Here is a 14,802-nt window from a genome sequence, read left to right as displayed (position 1 = left end):
TGACAGAAATTAGAGTACATGTTGTCAGGGGTGGGGGTAGGGGGCAGGAGAAAGAGGAATTAATGCATAAAGGGTGTAGGATCTCTGTGTGGGGAAATAAGAATGTTCTTGTAATGGATGGTGGTGAGGGTACTGCAACATAGTGAATGGTTAATTCCATTGACCAGTAGGCTTGGGAGGGGTTGAGAAGGGAAAGTTTATGTTGTATATATGTTGATATAATAAAAAGAAAAAAGGAAGAGCAACTGAAGAGACAAGATCTAATCTAACAAGGGAGAAGAAAAGGCTCAAACAGACATTATTAGGACATATGAAAAAAATTGGAATATAGACCATGTGCTTTATAGCAATGTCAAAATTTTTGAACTTGAAGAACTGAAGTTAAGGTGGTTACATAAGTGAATATCCATGTCTTAGAAAATGTACATAGAAGTATTAAGTGTTGAAGGAGGATGATGTGTACAGCCTACGCTCAAGTGTGCAGAAAATAATTGATAGGGAAAATTGGGCAAAAAGTTAAATTGGTGGGTCTGAGTATTTGAGGGATGGTATGTTGGAGTCTCTGGGGTTTGTGTTACTTTTGGAACTGTCCTTTAAGTTTGAAATTATTACAAGATAAAAACTTAAAAGCAGCAGAATGGAGAAATAGTGTCTGTAATTCTTATGACTGGCAAAGCCAAAATAAAGAGCTCATAAAGGTTAACACACCAATACTTGATAAGTGAGCAAATGTCATGAGTGAATAATTAACTTAAGAGGACTTACAACCAAACCAGGGAAAGTGTCAGCCTCACCAGGAATCAGAGGACTATGAATTTCAGAGGAAGAGAAGCATCCATTTACAGTATTGGGGAATAGTGGAGTCAGTACCTCAAGGAGCAGCTTCTTTTTCGGAAATTAGAAAGAAAATGTCAGATTGCACATGAGTTGAGGTTTTTGTTTTGTTTTGTTCTTTTATATAATTGCAGATGCCCATGCAGTGTTGAAAATAATATAGAAAGATCCCTGGTATGCTTTGTCCAGTTTCTCCCAGTGGCAAATTTTGCAAATCACAACCAGGATATTGACATTGAATAAGTTTTCGTATTTCTCCAGTGTTCCTTCTACTTATGTGTGTGTGAAGTTCTGTACAATTCTCTTGCCCATACAGGCTCACTTGTCCACTACCATGTCAGGGTACTGAACATTTCCAACAATACAAGAACTCCTCACTTTGCCTTTTATCACCACTCTGCCCCTTGTTAGCTTTCTTTATATGCTGGCATTTATAGAGAGTATACTGTGTACAAAAACTTGGTCAAACCCTTCACATCTCCCAGTTGATTATCACAGCATCCTGGAAATGCCGACATTACTTTTTTATGGATGAGAGCCTTGAGGCTCAAAGAGTCCCAGCATCTTTCCATGGGCATACTACCTGCAGGGACAGAGCTACAAGCCAGAGCCAGGCCCAAGTGGCCACATAGTCTGTGCTTCACTGAGCCACATTCCTGAGGTTTTCATGGAATTATCCATGCTCTAAAATATCTCACACCTGTATGTCACAATGATGTTCTCTGCAGAAGTAAATTCCTTTTTTCCTTCCTGCTCTATCTCCTTTGTTCACAGTGCTTGGGAGCAAAACCATGGCAGTGGCATAGAGTCAATTAAATTTAAAAGGTTGGTCTCTTTAATGAAGGATAAGGGCATTTGAAAATGGGCATGGGAAGTTATGAATGCACTGGAGAGCCTCAACTTGGATACCAGACCCTAAAGTATTAGGAACACTGGTGTGCTTGAAAGTATGGTAGATATAACAAATATAAGTTAGCATAAAAATCAGGGATTTAGTTCTGAAGGTGCAAATAAAAGCTAGTGAAAGAAATTTTGTTGACAGATGGACACTTGGTGTGGTCAGGATGTGCAGTGGCCCACTGAGTGCCCTTCTGGGGTCAGCCCACACAGGTCAAGTCTGGGCACCACTGCCCACTGAAGGCTTCAGGTCCCTGGACAGAAACCCCCAGCCTTCCATAGGAGCCTGGCTCTGCTGGCTGTTAGGGGTATACTCTCCTGGCTGGCACTGTGTGTTCAGGTGTCCTGCCTGGTGCTCCTCACTGAGGGCTTACAGGACACCACTGCTCCAGAACCACTGCCCAGATCCATCTTGCCTCCTCACCTTCAAAAACTTGGACCAAAAGATTTTTGTTGTGGAGGTATTGCTATAATGGATATTGAGGTAGAGTGGCTAAAGATAAATATCCACAAGAATTTAAAATAAATACTTAATTTCCTCAATTTTTCAGATATTAAACACTTTTGAAAAAGTAAACTCTTTTTGAAGTTTAATTTAGTGGTATGCCCCAATTGATGACATTTTTTATATTGTATCAACATATTAGACTAAATTGTTAATTTCGCTTTTTCATTTATAGCTAAACCATTTACCCAACTGGTGAAGGAAATGCAGCTTCATCGAGAAGACTTTGAAATAATTAAAGTAATTGGAAGAGGTGCTTTTGGCGAGGTAAGATAAAGTTTTGTTTTGTTTTTCTTGGCCATATGGCCAAGAGAGCAGCAATTCCCATTTAACTGTTCATGGTTCTGAACACTGGCTTTGGGATGGATTATTGGTATCAGTTGGAGAGTTCTTGGTGGACAAAATCTAAAAGTTAGAATTAAAAAGAAAAAAATGAAAACAGGCTCCACAGAAAAGTTAGAGAAGAGACAAGAGGGCATCTGAGGCGGTGATTTAGGAGTGCAGCTGACGTGGGAGAGCCTTCTCTGACCACGTAGGGTGGCCTTGGTTGCCGAGGCTGAGGAACTGAGAGGCAGAAAGGTGGAGCCTGGCACGGAGCCCACAAGCATGCATGGACAGGAGCCTGGGACTAGGAAGTAAGCCAGGCCGCGTTCCATGGGGGCACTACCGTCATCAGCAAAGCCCTGTTACCAGCGACTCACTAAGCATATCACCATGCAGAAAGATATAGCCCAGCCATATGGCCAAATTAGAACACCAGAGGAGACACAGACTCTGGAACAACTAATCAGAGATGTTCATACAGCTGTACTTAATGAAATAAGTGGAATAGCCAGTGACATAAAGGAGATCAAGAAGACAATAGAAGAAATAAAGAGGAATTTGAAAGAATAAGTAGAAAAATAGCAGATATCACAGAGATACTCTGTTGACCAAACTAGAAGCATACAACACCAGATTTGAAGGGACAGAGAAAGAATAAGCAATATAGAGGACAGGATAACTGACTTCAAAGACTCAAAGCAGCAAATCGCAAAAAAGATGGAAAAAATTGAATTGGATCTCAGGAAAATGATAGCCAAAACAAAGTGCACAAATACAAGAATCATTGGTGTCCCAGAAGGAGAAGAGAAGAATAAAGGGTAGGAAGAGTAGTTGAGGATATAATGGGGGAAAATGTCCCAACCCTCATAAAAGACATAAATATACAAGTCGAAAAAGCCCAGTGAACTCCAAACAGAATAAATCCAAATAGGCCTTCCCCAAAACACATACTAATCGGTTTGTCAAATGTTGAGGAGAAGCAGAAAATCCTGAACATGGCAAGAGAAAAACAATCCACTACATCAGGGGAAACCAAATAAGACAGAGTTCAGACTACTCTGCTAGCACCCTGGAGGTGGGAAGGCAGTAATATGATATATTCAGGATCCTGAAAGAGAAAGACTTTCAGCCAAGAATTCTGTACCCAGACAAACTGTCCTTCAAAACTGAGGGAGAGATTAAAGTTTTCACAGACAAAGAAGTTCTGAAAGAATTTGTCAATAAGGGACTGGTCCTACAAGAAATATTTAAAGGCGTTCTGCCACCTGAAAAAAAAAAAAAAAAAAAAAAAGACAGGAGAGGGAGGTCTGTAGAAGGGCACAGAGTTGAATAATACCACTACAGGTAATTTTAAAGAATACGAAGAGAAAGAGGGAAAAGAATATGTAGATCTGACAAATAAAATAACAAAGATAAAATGGTGGATTCAAGAAACACCTTTTCAGTAATGACTTTGAATGTTAATGGACTGAATTTACCGGTTAAAAGATACAGATTGGCAGAATGGATTAAGAAGCATAATCCAGCTATATGCTGCTTACAAGAGACTCATCTTCGACACAAGTATGCAAATTGATTGAAAATGAAAGGATGGAAAACGATTTTCCATGCAAGTTGTAGCCAAAAGAAAGCAAGAGTAGCTATACTAATACTGGACAAAATAGACTTTAAGTGTAAAGACATCATAAGAGACAAAGAAGGACACTGTATACTAATTAAAGGGTCAATTCAACAAGATGATATAACAATCATAAATGGTTATGCTTCCAATCAAGGAGCTCTAAAGTACATGAGACTGAAAGTCCAAGGTAAAAAAAAGTGAAAACAGACTCCAGAATAAACTAATTAAGGTAATTAAATACCTAGACGCCAACAAAAAAAACAAATCATACTAGGAAAATTGCAGATATGTAGCCCAGTCAAAGGAACAAACCAATAATTCAAGTGAGATACAGGAGTTGAAACAGCTCAGAATGTTCTAACAGACATGGAAAACCTCATTAAAAGTCAAATCAGTGAATTGAGGAAAGATATAAAAAAGGCAAGGAATGAACAAAAAGAAGAAATTGCAAGTCTGAAAAAACAAATCACAGAACTTGTGGGAATGAAAGGCACAGTAGAAGAGATGAAAAAAAAAACAACGGAAACCTACAGTGTCAGATTTCAAGAGGCAGAAGATAGGATTAGTGAACTGGAGGATGGACCATCTGAAATCTGACAAGCAAAAGGAAAATATAGGGAAAAGAATGGAAAAATATGAGCAGGGACTCAGGGTATTGAATGATGACATAAAGCACACGAATGCACGTGTTGTGGGTGTCCCAGAAGGATAAGAGAAGGGGAAAGAAGGAGAAAAACTGATGGAGGAAATTATCACTGAAAATTTCCCAGCTCTTATGAAAGACTTAAAATTACAAATGATGCCAAAAGTATAGCATGCCCCAAACAGAATAGATCCAAATAGACGTACTCCAAAACACTTACTAATCAGAATGTCAGATGTCAGAGAGAAAGAGAGAACCCTGAAAGCAGCAAGAGAAAAACAATCCATGACATACAAGGGAAGCCTAATAAGACTATGTGTAGATTTCTCAGCAGAAACCATGGAGGCAAGGAAGCAGTGGGATGATATATTTAAATTACTAAAAGAGAAAAACTGCCAACCAAGAATTCTGTATCCACCAAAATTGCCCTTCAAAAATGAGGGAGAAATTAAAACATTTTCAGACAAAAAGTCACTGAGAGAATTTGTCACCAAGAGACCAACTCTGAAGAATTACTAAAGGGAGCACAAGAGACAGATATGAAAAGACAGAGAGAGAGCTGTGGAGAAGCGTGTAGAAATGAAGACTATCAGTAAAGGTAAAAGAAGTAAAATTAGTTATGACATATAAATTCCAAAAGGCAAAAAGAAGAAAGTACTGCCTGTATAGTAATAATACTAAATGTGAATGGATTAAACTCCCCAATCAAAAGACATAGACTGCAGAATGAATTACAAAACAGGACCCATCTATATGCTGTCTACAGGAAACACATCTTAGGATAAACATAGGTTGAAAGTGAAAGGTTGGGAAAAGATATTTCATGCAAATAACAATCAGAAAAGAGCAGGAGTCGCTATACTAATATCTGACAAATTAGACTTCAAACGTAAAACAGTTAAAAGAGACAAAGAAGGACACTATGTATTAATAAAAGGAACAATTTAACAAGAAGATATAACAATCATAAATATTTATACACCAAGCCGGAATGCTTCCAAATAGATGAGGCAAATACTGAAAAGAGAAATAGATACATCTACCATAATAGTTGGAGATTTCAATTCTCCAGTCTCATCAATGGACAGAATAACTAGACAGAGGATCAATAAAGAAGCAGAGAATTTAAATAGTACAAAGTACATGAGACAGACATTGGCAAAACTGAAAGGCACGATGAATGTTTCAACAATAATAGTAGGAGACTTCAATACACCCCTCTGCTCTATAGATAGAACAACCAGACAGAGGATTAACAAGGACATAGAGAAGTTAAATTACTTGATAAATGAATTAGACCTAACGGACATATATAGGTCATTGCACACCAACACAAGGATATACATTCTTCTCTAGTGCTCATGAAACATTCTCCAGGATAGATCATATGGTGGGGCACAAAGCAGGTCTTTATAAATTTAAAAACATTGAAATTATTCACTGCACTTTTTCTTATCACAGTGGGATGAAGCTGTATCTCAATAACCACCAAAGAATGAGAACATTTATAAGTATGTGGAGATTAAATGAGAACATTCATAAGTATATGGAGATTAAATAACACACCCTTAAACAACCAGTGGGTCAAAGAAGAAATTGCTAGAGAAATCAGCAGGTTTCTGGTGATGAATGAAAATGAGAATACAACTTATCAGAACTTATGGGATGCAACAAATTTCCCTTGCTGAAAGGGAAATTTATTGCCTTAAATGCCTATATTAAAAAACAAGAAAGAGCAAAAATAGAGGACATAACAGCAAACCTGGAGGAACTTGAGAAAGAACAGCAAACTAAGCCCAAAGCAAATAGCAGAAGAAAAATAACAAAGATTAAAGCAGAGATAAATAAATGGGAGAACAGTAGAAAGAATCAATAAAACCAAAAGTTGGTTCTTTGAGAAAATCAATAAAATTGATGGGCCACGCAAGACTAACAAAGAAAAAAAGAGGATGCAACTAAACAAAATCAGAAATGAGAAGGGATGTGTTAACACAGAACCTAAAGACATAAAAGAAATCATAAGAGAATACTATGAACAACTATAAACCAACAAACTAGACAACTTACATGAAATGGATAAATTCCTGGATTCGCACAAACAAGCTACACTGACTCATGAAGAAATAGAAGCTGTCAGCAAACCAATCTCAAGGAAAGAGATTTAATCAGTTATTAAAAATCTTCCTACAAAGAAAAGCCCAGGGCCAGATGGCTTCACAGGGGAATTTTATCAAACATTCCAAAAAGAACTAATGCCAATCCTGCTCAAACTTTTCCAAAAAAATTGAGGAAAAACGACTCTACCTAACTCATTTTATGAAGCTAATATTTTAATACCTAAGCCAGGTAAAGATACTATAAGAAAGGAAAATTACAGGCCAATTTTCCTAATAAACATAGATGCAAAAATTCACAGTAAAATGCTAGCAAATCAAATCCAACAACATATTAAAAGAATTATACACCATGACCAAGTGGGTTTTATACCAGGAATGCAAGGTTTATTCAATACAAGAAAATCAATTAATGTGGTACAGCACATTAACAAATCAAAAGGGAAAAATCACAGGATCATCTTGATAATGCTGAAAAAGCATTTGACAAAATTCAGCATCCTTTTCTGATAAAAACACTCCAAAAGATAGGAATCAAAAGTAACTACCTCAATATGGTAAAGGGAATATGTGAAAAACCCGTAACCAGCATCATATTCAATGGAGAGAGACTGAAAGCTTTCCCTCTAAGATCGGGAATAAGACAAGGATGCCCACTGTCACCACAATTATTCAACATTGTGCTAGAAATTCTAGCTAGAGCAATCAGGCAGGACAATGAAATAAAAGACATCCATATTAGAAAGGAGGAAGAAAACTCTCATTGTTTGCAGGTGATATGATAGTATACTTGGAAAATCCTGAGAAATCTGCAGCAAAGTTACTCGAGGTAATAAATTCAGCAAGGTGGCAGGATATAAAATTAATGTGCAAAAATCAGTAACATTTCTATGCATAAGCAGTGACCTAGCTGAGAAGTCAATTAAGGAAAAAATTCTATTCAAAATAGCAACTAAAAGAATCAGATAGTTATGAATGAACTTATCTAGGGATGTAAAGGACTTGTACACAGAAAACTACATAACATTGCTAAAAGAAATCAAAGGAGATCTAAATAGGTGGAAGGACATTTGCTGCTCATGGATAGAAAGGCTAAATATAGTTATGATGTCATTTCTCCCCAAATTAATTTGCAGATTCAACACAGTACCAATCAAAATTCCAACAACCTACTTGAAGATCTGGAATAGCTAATTACCAAATTTATCTGGAAGGGAAAGAGACCCTAAATAGCTAAAAGCATCCTAAAAAAGAAGAACAAAGTGGGAGGATTAACACTCCCTGACTTTAAAACCTAATATAAGGCCACAATGGTCAAAACAGCATGGTACTGGCACAAAGATAGAAGCATTGACCAATGGAATCAAATCGAGAATGCAAAATAGACCACCAAATCTATGGTCAACCGATTTTTCACAGGACCCCAAATCCTCTGGACTGGAACAAAAGAGTCCTTTCAATAAGTGGGTATGAAAGAACTGGATATCAGTAGCCAAGAGAATGAAATAGGACCCTTAGCTTACACCCTACACAAAAATTAACTCAAAGTGGATCAAACACCTAAGTATAAGAACTTAGCACCATAAAGCTTTTAGAAGAAAATGTTTGGGAAGCATTTTCAAGACCTAGTAGTAAGAGGTAGCTATCTAAACTTTACACCCAAAGCACCAGCAACAAAAAAATAAATAAATAAATGGAAACTCCTCAAAATCAAATGCTTCTGCACCTCAAAAGACTGTCAAAAAGGTGAAGAGGCAGCTAACTCAATGGGGAAAAATGTTTGGAAATCACATATCAGACAAAGGTTTGATTTCTTTTATATACAACTCAACAACGAAAGAACAAACAATCCAATTATAAAATGGACTAAATATATGAATAGGCATTTTTCTGAAGAGCAATACAACTGGCTCAAAAGCACGTAAAGAGATGCTCATTTTCATTGGCTGTAAGGGAAATGCAGATCAAGACTACAATGAAATACCCCCTCACACCTATAAGAATGGCAACTATTAAACAGGAAACTATGAATGTTGGAGAGGATGTGGAGAAACTGGGACAATTATGCACTGCTGGTGGGAATGTATAATGGCGTAGACTCTATGGAAGACTGTTTGGCGGTTCCTTAGGAAAACTCGAGTTGCCCTATGACCCAGCAATAGCACTACTTGGTATATATCCAGAAGAGCTGAAAGCAACAACACAAACAGACATTTGCACACCAATGTTCTTAGCAGCATTATTCAGAATTGCCAAAAGATGGAAACAAACCAAATGCCCATTAACAGATGATCAACAAAGTGTGGGATATTCATACGATGGAATATTATGCAGCAGTAAGACAAAATGATGTCCTGAAGCACATGACAAGATGGATGATCCTTGAGGACATGATGCTGAGTGAAATTAGCCATACACAAAAGGTTAGATACTGCATGATTCCCCTTTTATGACCAGCATAAAGGTATAATCTGAGGTTTAAAATACAGAATATAGGGGATTTAGAGATACATAAAAGCTAGAGATGGGTGAACCATTAGCTAATGAGGTTGAACACCAATATAAGGGAAGTGAAAGTGGTTTTATAGTGGGTCCAGAAGTAATATTACCATATTGAAGATGAACAAGATAGAAAGGGGTTGTATAGACCTACGTGTCCCAGTGATTAACACTAGAAATATAAATTCGTTCTCGCAAGAATTACTTTAAAGATATGATTCGTGTACAAAAAGTGTTTAAGTCCAGCATGCAGGGGGAAACATGTTATGCATGCTGTGAGCTATGTTCAAAAGGAAACCAATAGCACTCCCACAGCAATAGCAGAGGTAAATAATAGAGGAAGGGATAAGAGTTAAGAGGTGGTTTGGATTTCCTGTTTGGTTTTCTTTCTGTTGGGAACAATGAAATTATCTAAAATGGAGAATATTAATCGACTCTGGACTCTGGGCCCTCTGCATGATGCCCGATGAATGCAGGTGACTGAAGGATGCACTGACAGAGAAGTAGATTGTTGAACTGTGTTGTATACTTATGAATGAAGGTTGTGCTGGTACAAAAAAGAACAAAGCCGTGAGGCATGCAGAGATGTGAATGAATATGTGGGAGATTCGATGAGACAAAATAAGCCAGAAACAAAAGAATGGTATGGTCATCTTTAGAAAATGCTTATAAGAAAATGGCCTAGATTGTAAGCTTTTAGAGCGGACACATTAGGTCCGGAGTGATGATTATTATTTCTGGATTTTCAGTGTCTGTTTTATATATGTAACCTGGTATTTAGAGATAAGAATGAAGTCAAAGAAGTTGGAGTTAAAGTAATTCAGAACATAGCGGTAAGGAAGACAGTGTCTATATTTTAGATCCACATGTACTCTTTGAGACCAGAGAAGAAAGTTATTTGCTCTGGAACTGAAATTTTCTGTAGTGCATAATCTAATTCAACCTATCTGTATAGCTCATTTGAACAATTGAAATAGGGGGAGCCCAGAATAAGAAAGAGGTCCTTTAATCCTGTATAGATTATTGTCATGCCTGGATACATCCTAGAATAAATTAAGCAGATAATCAAAAAATATTGGCAAAGTCCCCTGGGGGATGAAAGAAAGACTATGTAACCTGTTAAACCTTACCATCAAGCAATCCTCTAATACTGTGTCAAACTTTAGAGACACCCAAATCAATAAGCTATGCTCTCGATCCTGAGGCTTACTTTTATGAAATTTATGTAGGTAGCAGAGAAGCTTAGATTACCTATAGGCATGCCTAAGAGTTACTTCTGGATGACCTCGTTTGTTCCTCCCATGTGGCTTCACTCTCTCTAAGCCCAGCTCTGCAACTGAAATCATTGCCCTACCCTCTATGTGGGACATGACATCTAGGGGTGAAAGTCTCCTTGGCGATGTGGGAGATGATTCCCAGGGATGAATCCAGACCTGGCACTGTGGGATCAACAATTCCATCCTGACCAAAAAGGGGAAAAGAAGTGTAACTAATAAAGTAACACTGGCAGAGAGAGTTCAAATAGAGTCAAGAGGCTACTCTGGAGGTTGCTCTTATGCATACGTCCATTAGACCTTGCTACCTATCATAACCTGCAAACCCCCAACCAGGACAATTCCAGCCAATTCTAATTAACACCTAAGGCAATATATGTAAAGATTCCACAAGGGTTCCATGCACTAGTGTAGCTTTCCAGAAACCAGCAACCTCCATATGGGTCCCTGGTCCAGATAAGTCCTGAAACCTAGCCTAGCCTCTCCAGAACATCAGATAGTTCCATCTCCCTACACCATATTAGTGACAGACCATTCCAGTATCAAAAATTTAGAATTGCCATAGCCCAACGCCTCAAAGAGAGGTATAGAAAGATCAAAGGTGATGGTGGAGTTAAACACAGAAGATGAGATTTAACGAATGAATATGAATGCTGAATCATTAAATTGATATCTCTTTTAGTCTCTAGTATTTTAGAGCAGCTAGAAGTAAAAATCTAAAATTGTGAAATTGTAACCCATGTCAAACTAAAATTTTAATGTTCTACAACTAATTGAGGTGCTGTGCTTTGAAATATATAGCTTTTTTGTACATGTTATTTTTCACAATAAAAAGGAAAAAAGTCAATTGTGATGATAAAAGAATATTTGGGCTCTCTAGCCTCCTATATTCTGGAGTGGCTAGAAGGAAAAATGTGAGAAGATCGTATGGTAGCTGATGACATACTCGGATTGTCCTGTAACTAATTGTTAAAGAGTACTTTGAAAATGATTGCTTTTTTATTTCTTTGCTTTTTATATATGTTATACTATCCAATTAAAAAAGCTAAAAAAAAAAAGATGAAAAGTTTGTGACTAGTGAATTACTCTTAATTTTGTCTGGAACCAAAATTATTTCCTATAGAATTATAAATACGTTAAAAAAAAATCCATTGGTTAATTTAAAAGTTTCTTGGCAATCATTTCCTTTAAAATTCAAGGCAGGTAAAACAATGGCTATTTTTGTTTTCATTACTGAGAGTTTACAGAATTTACAAGTCAGATTTGATCTGCTGTTTGGAAGAGGCAGGTGGTCCCAGAGCTTTGGGGCAAGGTACCTCAAGGTCCCTGAAAGACTTATTTCTAGAAGGACTTGTTCTGCCTCCTATTGGAATCTGGTCTGCTGTGGTTGGGAAGGGGCAGCAGCAATTCAGGGAGCCCTGCACTGGTATGGAAGGTGTCCCAGGAGACAGTGGCCCTTGCAGAGCCCCCTCCCCCCCAAGATATAATTCATCATATTAAGAACTTTGCTACCTAGACTTAGAAATGCATTAACACCTGTGCTGAGGTCTTACCTGAGTTCTCAGGCTGAAGAACTGTGTTGGCTACTGTGCTGGTTTGAAAGGAAGTATGCCCCCTAGAAAAGCCATGTTTTAATCAAAATCCCATTTCATGAAGGTGAAGTAGTCCCTATTCAATACTGTATGTTTGAAACTGTAATAAGATCATCTCCCTGGATGATGTGACTTAGTCAGGAGTGGCTGTTAAACTGGATTAGGTGATGACATGTCTCCACCCATTTGGGTGGGTCTTGATTGGTTTATTGGAGTCCTATAAAAGAGGAAACATTTTGGAGAATGAGAGATTCAGCAGCACCACGAAGCAAGAGAGTCCATCAACCAGTGCTTTGGAGATGAAGGAAAACGCCTTCTGGGGAGCACATGAAACAGGAAGCCAGGAGAAGCTAGCAGATGATGCTGTGTTTGCCATGTGCCCTTCCAGATGAGAGAGGAACCCTGACTGGTTTAACTATGTGCCTTTCCACTTGAGAGAGAAACCCTGAATTTCATCGGCCTTCTTGAACCAAGGTATCTTTCCCTAGATGCCTTTGATTGGACATTTCTGTAGACTTGTTTTAATTGGGACATTTTCTCGGCCTTAGTACTGTAAACTAGCAACTTATTAAATTCCCCCTTTTAAAAGCCATTCTGTTTCTGGTATATTGCATTCTGGCAGCTAGCAAACTAGAACAGCTACTGAAGAGCATCAGGCAGTACAAAGCTCATAGCAGCATATATGAGTGAACCTGTTGGACATGAGTGTAAAGTGCTGTAGAATGTTAGGTGGCATTTTTGTTGTGCAGATGTGCAAAAAAGCATAGCAGTAACCTAAAAGGATAGCTTCTTTGCTCTGAAGTGTCTCAGGATATGACTGAGTGGGCACACAGGGTCTTCAGCCTATATTGGAGAAATATCAGAAATTTTCATTTCTTTTTTAAAGGTATCTGCTGACACCCCTACTTTATCTGCTTTAGTAGAATTCACAAAAGTAAAATCTTCCTAAAGAAATTTGAAGAAACCCTCATGTGAGAAGTTGCCCCTAGACTGCTGGAATTCCGGCGGGCATCCATGCCTTGTGCCCGCATTCCTTCTGGGAAGCTTCCCTGGCCTCAGATCAGACCCCAGTCCCAAGGCCTGCGGTCTTATCCTGTCCTTGCCCCACCCTTTCCTTGTCTCACCTTAGAACTGTCCTCGTAAGTCTGTGAATTACAGAGGGACGAGTGGGGCAGGAAAAAATTCCCTAAGCTAGGTCCCTGTCCAGTCTGGAAGGCTGGCATGGTAACAGCCATGTTCCCTGGGATGGCAGTTCCTTGAGAAAAGCCTGTCCCAGGCTGAGTGGATCTCTGGATTATCTCACTGCATGGGATACAGGATGCCTTCATCGAAATTCAGTTTACTGTGGTGTGCGACAGAGGGGGGAAATTTTTATTTATACAAAGGTTATAATTACGTATGAAATGCACATATCTCAGTGTATAGTTTGATGAGTATTGACAAGTGTTTACACTTAGATAACCAGCACCTTAGAAAGTTCCCTCCTATTGTTTTTTAGCCCCCCCACCCCCACCCCACACACACACACACTTACCTCACCCATCTCTAGGGAATACTTGCTGGCTACTAAGCTTTTATTTCTTTTTAATATAATTTTAGTGATATATATTTACATACCATACAGATCATCCAAAGTATGCAATCATTGGCTTACAGTATCATCACATAGTGCATACAGCCCCGTGTTCAATTTTCGAATGTTTTTATTGCTTTATTGCTCCAGAAGTGAAATAAAAAGAGAAATGAAAACCCAAATCCTCCCATATTCCTTATCACCCTGTTTTCTTGACCCATAATATTGGTATGGTACATTTGTTACTGTTGGTGAAAGAATATTAAGATATTCTTAAGACTGTATTTTATGATAGGTGTATTTTTCTATATACCACTCCATTATTAACTCTTTATAATATTGTCATACATTTGTTCTAGTTCATGAAGGAACTTTAATGTATTTTTGTAACCACAGCATTGTCCACTACAAGATTCACTGTTACACATTTCCAAGTTTTAACGTCCAGTTTTCCTTCTGGTATCAGACATGACTCTAAACTTCTCCTTCCAGTGCATTCACTCAGCATTCAGCACTCACAGTAACATACTGTCACCTCTGTCCATTTCCAGATGTTTAAGTTCAACTTAGTCAAATGTTTTGCACATGTTAAGCAACTGCTCCCCATTCTCTAGGCTCGTTCTGTATCCTGGTAACATATATTCTCTATTTTACGTCTGTTAGTTTACGTATTATAATTAGTTCATGTCAGTGAGATCTTAACAATATTTGTCCTTTTGTGTCGGACTTATTTCACTTAATGTCCTGAAGGTTCATCCATCTTGTTGCATGCTTCAGGATTTCATTCCTTCTTACTGTTGAATAATATTTCATCATATGTATTTACCACATTTTGTTTACCCATTCATCTGTTGATGAATACTTAGATTGTTTCCATCTTTTAGAAATTGTGAATAACGCTGCTTTGAATATCAGTGTGCACTTGT

At 38.0% G+C, this 14,802-nt stretch overlaps 1 protein-coding gene across 3 annotated transcripts in view; it reads left to right on the top strand.

Annotated features, from left to right (window-relative positions):
• Positions 1-14,802, top strand: part of CDC42BPB (CDC42 binding protein kinase beta) — a 211,080-nt gene that overhangs the window by 66,606 nt on the left and 129,672 nt on the right. For all 3 annotated transcript variants that reach the window (XR_013160527.1, XM_077123642.1, XM_077123643.1), the window contains exon 2: positions 2,412-2,503. Coding sequence is in view for 2 of the 3 variants with exons in the window: in XM_077123642.1 (XP_076979757.1) it covers positions 2,412-2,503 (92 nt within the window). In the remaining variant the exon portion in view is untranslated. The remainder of the gene's footprint in view (positions 1-2,411; positions 2,504-14,802) is intronic.

The sequence above is a fragment of the Tamandua tetradactyla genome, chromosome 12 (assembly GCF_023851605.1).
Source record: "Tamandua tetradactyla isolate mTamTet1 chromosome 12, mTamTet1.pri, whole genome shotgun sequence".
Lineage (NCBI taxonomy): Eukaryota > Metazoa > Chordata > Mammalia > Pilosa > Myrmecophagidae > Tamandua > Tamandua tetradactyla.
Note: the sequence above shows the minus strand (reverse complement) of the source record. Positions and strands in the feature narration are given on the sequence as shown.